The following is a 7,858-nucleotide window of genomic DNA, read 5'->3' on the forward strand; positions in this document are numbered from 1 at the left end:
TTTTATACTTTTATAGAAAATGTTTTTTAAAAACTCTTTATATCAATTTGTTTATATTTGACTTGTCGTGAAATTCAAAAAATAGGTATTTTTATTAAGGAGGTACGAGAGATTGCATTGGAAAGAGATTTTTAACAAAATATAATATAATTTCAAATTACGAAATACATGACCGTAGATAAGAGGGTGTCGAGTTTATCATAATAGAGGTTTAATTGTATTTTTTTTGTAGTGTGTCTTTGCTTCTAATTTCACCTACCACTTAGCTTGTTGCTGATTGTGTTTAGGTTAGTGCATCATTCTATAACTATTATTATTTCTTTATAAGTTGTTTTATTTCTTCATTGTCGTTAAAATTTTACATGTGGAATCTGTCTTTTTACATATCTAACGTTGATATGTTGAAATCGAGTTGAGGATCCTTCGGACGTAGCTTATTCACCTTCACGAGGTAAAGGTATGATTGATATACACTCTACACTTTGCATACCTCATTTATGAAATTTCATTGAAATCGTTATTGACATTGTTGTATAATCAGACATAATATTTTAGACAAAAGAAAAATGATGTTAAATGATATCGGATAAATATAAAGTTGGGATGATACCCTTAGCTAGTCGTCAAATAAGAAAATTTAACATTCTTTTGGAGACTAATTACAAAGAAAAAATTATCATATAAATTAAGACAGATAATAAACTTTTAACTCGTATAATCTCAAATTATAAGTATATATGACATGTCATAATGTATTTTACTTGTAATCTTTAATATAATATATAGAAGATAAAATTTAAAAGTTGTATAAAAAATATTTTTTTAAAAAATGAACTAACAAATAAATAAGATAAACAAATTAAAATAAAATATTAATAAAATCTAAGATATGATTGGCAGTGGGATTTATTAATACCAATTTTTTAGGTTGCTAGATCTCTACTTCTTCTCCCGCGAGATCTCTAGTTTTATGACTAAGACGTGCCAACATCTGTTCAGGGTGGCATGGTTCGATATGATACGATATTGAACATTTTAATTTTTTGTTTACGTAATTATTATAGCAGTATATATAGAAGTATGCGTGTATATATACAGGGGTGGATTTATATAGAGTTTATTAGGTATTCGAGTATTGATTAACTTCGTTACGGAATATATGTATATTTATGCAGAAATTAAGAAAGAAATTTGAATAAAATCAACATAGAGCATCCAATAATTAAAGGAAAAATTGTACGAAGAGCAAACTCTTAATTCAAATTAAATGTTATGCTCATAGTTTATTTTATTTGTAATTTGCAGCAAATATCTCATTTTTTGCTATCTGATTTGATATACAATTAGTTATTTTTTATATACAATTACACATTCGATATATAAATGTATAAAATATGTTTGTGTTTGTAAAACCGAAAAAGTGTATATACAAATAAACTAAATATATTTTCGTCGTATACACTTATAGTATACAAATACGGATCCTATTATACAAATTACAATGTAAATAAATTTATACAAAACTAATCAGTTTGTAATAAAAGTGAATGTATCTAGCTAATTATAAAAACTTGTTACGGAGCGCAATTATGTGAACAATAGTTATAACATACAAATATGATTTTTATGTTTACAATATGTGAAAGTTGTTTATGATTAAACGATCTTATTGGCCCACAAGCTCTTGGGTGGATACTTAAGAGTCTCTAGGAATTGTTAAAACATGTTCGAATCTCATTGCTAATATATAATAAAGTTCAAGAAAAGTCTAAAATAGTCTCTCATTTTTAGGTTATGACTCAAAGTTATTCTTTTATTTTTACATGGAACACTAATAGTCCCTCATGCTTGTATTATTAGACCAACTTTGATCCTCCTTCGAAATTTTTGTCTTTTTTAAACAATGATTTTGTCTACAAATTTATATATGAAATGTCATCTTCTTATATATTAGTAAAAATAATTACTCTATGTGAGAGCAAATGAAGAAAAAATACTTTATTTTGTTTCGTGGAAATATTACTATAACCAACTAAAAATATATCTTTGATCGTGTGAACTACATTGGTTTATTACTAATATATGACATTGCAAGAAAAGAAATTATTAGTACAACATCATAATTCATCAATAAATTAATACAGTTTAACAAATAAATGTAGATTCTTAATTTAGTTTCAAATTTATTCTATCAAATAGAATAAATTGTTCTTTTCTCACCTTCTCTTACATGGTATTATTATTTTTTTAAAATATAAAAAAAGATGATTGAATATTTCAAATATAAGATTTCATATAAAAGCAATGTTAAAAAATAAGTAAAATCTAGGAGAGAATTAAAAATGAATCAATATTATAAACATAAAAAATCATCAGTGTTCTATTTTAAAATTCAAGAATATCTTTAAGATTTTGACCGACAATTTTAAAAAAAAGGTCAATTGAGTCCCTAAACAACTTCTTTACAAATTTGACCAGAAAAATATGACCCCAGGAAAATTAATAAATTTTAATTATATTATTAATTAATTATTAAAAGAAAAAGTAGTCATATATCAGATAAATTAATAATTTAAATTTATGATAGGGTAAGTTATATATATATATATATTATATTTCTTGTATTAATGGTATTCTTGCAATAACTGCTTTGGCTCTCAATAAATGAGTCATTTGCATATAGCAGCCGCTCACGAATATTGACATAAAAAAGACAATGACCATTAAATTAATGGTTTAAATTTTTTTTATTTTAAAAAAAAGTTTAAAAAATTGGTCCAAACATTTTTGTGGAACCAAGAAGACTTTTATTATTGTAAATGATTTAAAAAAATATATTTTATAAAAATATTTGACAACTTTGTCTAAAACCATAAGTTTCTTTATCTTGTAATTATATGTTTGATTTGCTTAGGAAATGTTTCAACAATTCTTTTGGCATAACTTTAATTTGCTTGCGTAGAATGTCAATAAATTGAATTACTTTTCAATAATATTAATATTCTTTATATTCCTTATATAAGTTATCAGTCATTTCTTTCTAATTTTGAATAAATGAATGAAATATATTGCCAAGAATAATTTAAAATAGGAAATTTGTAAAAAAATCCCTGAAATAAAAATAATTTATTATTTTATTATTATTATTGAAAGAAGTGGTGGTAAGCAACTGTTAAATTCCATAGTGCTTTAAACTTCTTATCACATGAAATAAAAAATTAAGAAAAAATGAGCCTAATAATAGAATTGGAAAAATTACACATATAGTCCCTAATTATAGATAAATTTTGATTTTTAGACGTGGTAATATCTACTCTAGCATATTTAGTCTATGATTTAATTAATTGTGTGCTTTTGGTCCTGCATTCTCTCAAATAAACACTTACTAGCTTTTTAAGAGTTTGGCTAAATATGTTATTAATCAGTTAAAAGGGTGTATAAGGCTGATTGTGGAAGATTTAGGTGTATCACGCTAACCACCTTTTAGTTCCTAAATAATCGTTTTAGGATTTTGCTTGTCACAGGGGCTAACTCTATCTTCGTGCATACTTATCCAGTTATCTAAGGGTTGAATCAGACATCAAATGGAAGGTCTTCTTCAAGGCTATTGCTTTTGAAAAAGTTGTTATTGTTGAGCGGGATTTTATTTTTTTCATGTAGTCCACGTGATTTTATTCTAGGAAAGCTCATTCCTTGAAATTATCATCGCTCATATAAAGGATAGTCTGGATAAGAAGTACCAAAGTATACTGAAAGAATAGTCTCGTTCAGATCATAACAATCAAAACAAATTAGCCTTTGTTTACTCCATTGGCAAAGTCATAAAATTATGTATGAATCTATGTTGCTACTATAAAGTGTTTTCCAAACGATTGAAGAGTAGGCCGTTTTCCTTTACTTTATCATTAAACTTAGGGAAAATGCACAAGTACCCCTCAACCTATGCCCGAAATCCCAGAGACACACGATCCTATTATCCCCTGAACTTATTTTATAAGTAATTTTCTATCCCTTTTCGGCCTACGTGGCACTAGCTTGAAAAAAAAAGTCAACCAGCGTTGGGCCCACAAGATAGTGCCACGTAGGTCGAAAAGGGGTAGAAAATTATTAATAAAGTAAGTTCAGGGGGTAATAGGACCTTATTATAATATAAGTGTATCTCTTAGATTTCGGACATAGGTTGAGGGGGTACTTGTACATTATCCCTTAAACTTAAACAAAGTTAAGCTTAACTCAATATTGTTAAAATATCACTAATCCTCTATCAAAAATATAGATGAGTACCTAACTCTGATAATTACAAGCAAAGTCTACACTAAAAGTTCCACATAAAGTGGTGTACTTTAATTCAACATCTAACTTCTAGTGAATGATATCAGTACATGGAACACTTAACTGTTACTTAGTATTACAACAACAAACCAACAAGTTCTCTAATGTGACATATCTGATCATCAAAACTAGAAGAGAAAAAACAACAACAACAGCTATAAAATGTCAAATACTGAATCAACTCAGCTTCCTGTTGCTGGACTACTAAGATGTCCCATTCTTTCAGCAAGATTTTCTAAATTAACTCCGCGATTCCACCAATATCTATGGTTATCCCCTAATCTAATATCACACGTTGATTCGTTTATCCCTTTGTTCTCAACTTGTTGTGGCTCAGTGCAACCAGGCGTCTCTGTTAAGAACTGTTGCCAAAATACATCATTACCCGAGTTTGATACTAATTCAGATGTTTTACTGGTCTTACACTCAACGTGATCAATCTGATTATCAGATGGCTTAAGTTGACGTTCTAAATTTTCATAAGTTGATGACATGACAGGACTCAAAGGTCTTAACTCGGAGGAGGATGGTGAATGATCGATAGGAGAGTTTCGCTTGGCAGAATCATTAGATGATGTCTGTATAACAATTGGGGAATGCTCAAAATCTTGTGTTTGAACACCATATAGAAACCGCTCCCAAAAATTGATTGAAGAGTCCAACTTTTTAACCATTTCCAAGTCCAATTTTGGTGCGTTTTCCTCGTCAATCAAGTAATTTGATACCAACAATCGTCTCTTCCTGCTCGCACTTTGTGTAAAATCAGATGAAAATCCAGGTGTTTGTAGTAATTGAGCTAAAAGAGAAATCAATTTCCCCTGTCTATGAGCAACGTTCTGTAAACGTTGCTCCATAGACTTAATTCCACTTTCATACTCCACATTGAATTTCTCTTGATTCTCCGCAGACGACTGAAGAAGACTGTTTTCTCTCTTCAACCTCTCGATTTCATCTTCATACTCCTGTCTCTCAGAATCCGTCAATGGAGCTACAGATTGCCCTGTTCCTGTTGCAGAGTGGCTATGGATTGGCTTTCGTCTATAAATATTCTTCAACAAATGTCTCTGTCCTCTTAAAAACTCCTCGTTCGCAAACTCCCATTGTTCAGGATCAACCTTTCTAAACCCCTATACAACAAAAAAAAAATGAATATCGTCAAATAACAAAACAATTGGTGATGATTCGATGGAGATATTTACTTACATAAGTATTAAGTTGTCTGATGAAACTTGAGAAATTGTTATGCTTAAAGTATTTTGGAAGCAAATCTCTAGCGAATTCAGGTGGATTCCAAACAACGAAGCTACGTCCGTTATGGCTCCATGAAACAACTGGATTAGTATACGAATCATCAACCAATTCATAAGTTTTCAACAAAAAAGGCGCCGGAGAAGAAGAACTTGATCCTCCATTACAATTATCCATGACTATGCACACTCATATACTATTTTTAGATAAAAATCTAATGTGAATTGCGAAGATTATACTTTGAGTTTTCAATGAGAAAGGGGAAGAAAAATGAGAAGACATTGAAAAGGAGATAAGTGTATATAAAAAGGGAGAAATACAGTGTTTCTTCATTATTCAGCTTGACTGTGTGAGAGGGTAGACGACTTGGACTTTGAATGTGGATTGTTGAACAAGTTGGAGGACAGTGGAAAACTTTTAGTTTGTGTATTTCCCTTTTTGTCCTAAATATATATATACATATATAATATATTCGTTTTTCGAGGTTTAAATTATATATATAAAAAAAATTAGTAATTTTTTCTATAAATTTTAAATACTTAATCTTAATTTTTTTCTTTAAAAAAGTACATCATTCTAAGAAGATTCGTTAAATTAACCGTCGAGAAGAAATAAATCAAAATAATTGTCAGAGTATTTTTTTACTATCTTTGTTTTGAATTATTTGTTTTTTTTAATACGTTCAAAAAGAATGTTTTATTCTTCTTCACGTTTTGATATGTATCTTTTAATATTAATTTTCACATAACATGTTTAAAATAGTTTTTGATTTTAAAACACTGTTGAAAGTGTTTTAAAGACAAAAGATATACTTTTAAACACTTCTTTTTATGCCAAAAAAAATGTTAAAATAAATTAGAAATCAAAAGTAATATACGAATAAATAACATTTTAATATGTTCTATAAATTTTTAACTTAAAATTATACAATTCTTTAAAAAAAAGAAAAAAAATCAAAATTAGATAAATAAATTAAAAAATAAAAAAATTACTATGTGATGGAATATTCAACGGTCTTTTAGTTAATTTTTCTTTTGACTATAATTTGGTTCGTTTTCAGCGTTCCAAGTTTGAAGAGATAATCTATATATATATATAAATGAGGATCATAGAGGAGGTGATGTGGCACCTCTCTATGACCTCCATTCATTTTTCTTATTTTTCTTCTTTTACTTGACATTTTTTCTTATTTTTTTCAATTATTTTTTCTTATAAACTTATACCTCTTTAATTATATAAATTCTATTCTTAAATTAGTATTAATTATATTCATATCCCTCAAACCTTTCATATTCATAACCTCTTCAACCTTTCATATTCATAACTTCTAATTATTTAATGTGAAAGGTTATATTAACACTATAAAATCACACTAAAATTGTATATTATTTTGTAATCATCTTTGGATAGAGAATTAGTGGAAGAAATGTTACAATATTTGTAAGCTTTGAGGTGCATTATTTTTTCAAATATTATTTCATATATTACTTTTAATTAGCAAGTAAGGCTAATATGTCATCATATTTTTATTTCTTCTAGATAAATTATTTTGTTTTGTTATCTTTGAGATTTATTTTATGACTATAATGTATTTGTTATTATTTTTCTTGACTCTTGTATATAGGATGAAACGATAACATCAAGCATGAAGATTAGTGGATTTTGAGTTATATATATCGATTATTTGTCCAAAATGATTATGTAGGAGAATTTATGATTAAATGTAATTTTCCTTATTCTTTATGAGATATAATATTTTATTTTGTTAACTTTGAGATTCATTTTAGGACTAATAATTTATTTGTTATTATTTTTCTTGACTCTTGTATATAGAATGAAATGAAAACATTTAGAGATGGAGATTAATGGATTTTGAGTTATATAGTGATTATTCTTTATTTTTTTAGGTCCTTAAGAAATAATGTTTCTATTATATTATTTCCTTTTGAATTATTTATGTTTTGTCAAAAATGATTATATGTGTTTAAATAATTTTCTCCTTATTCTTTATCCTTTTCTTCTTTTGGTAGATAATTTTTTAACTTTTAATCAGATTTGCCGATTATAGAAGATATATCTATAATGAAAATGGTTAGACATTCTTGCATAATTTGAGTTTACAAGGAAAAATAATTTGATATGTCTAATCTAATTACAACTCTTTCTTTGTTGAATCATACATTTGATATTATTTGTTTATGTTCATGAAGATAGAAATCCTGAGTTTTTTTTAAAAAAACATCTAAGTTATTCTCCTTAGACCTCTATATGATTCTTA

At 27.3% G+C, this 7,858-nt stretch overlaps 1 protein-coding gene across 1 annotated transcript; it reads right to left on the bottom strand.

Annotated features, from left to right (window-relative positions):
* Window positions 1–4,225: 4,225 nt before the first annotated feature.
* Window positions 4,226–5,934, bottom strand: LOC107024620 (heat stress transcription factor A-4c-like). Its single transcript, XM_015225608.2, has 2 exons — window positions 5,536–5,934; window positions 4,226–5,459 (listed from the first exon to the last, which is right to left on the bottom strand). The coding sequence occupies exons 1-2, from the start codon at window positions 5,755–5,757 to the stop codon at window positions 4,515–4,517; spliced, it is 1,167 nt and encodes a 388-aa protein (XP_015081094.1). The 5' UTR covers window positions 5,758–5,934; the 3' UTR covers window positions 4,226–4,514.
* Between the last annotated feature and the right edge of the window lie 1,924 nt (window positions 5,935–7,858).

The sequence above is a fragment of the Solanum pennellii genome, chromosome 7 (genome assembly GCF_001406875.1).
Source record: "Solanum pennellii chromosome 7, SPENNV200".
NCBI classification, from domain to species: Eukaryota; Viridiplantae; Streptophyta; class Magnoliopsida; order Solanales; family Solanaceae; genus Solanum; species Solanum pennellii.

Excerpts from the sequence above, each read along its gene's own strand:
- LOC107024620 (XM_015225608.2), bottom strand. The coding sequence starts at position 5,757 with ATGGATAATTGTAATGGAGGATCAAGTTCTTCTTCTCCGGCGCCTTTT. Across the intron at positions 5,460-5,535 it reads TCAGACAACTTAATACTTAT|GGGTTTAGAAAGGTTGATCC; the intron begins GTAAGTAAATAT and ends TTTGTTGTATAG.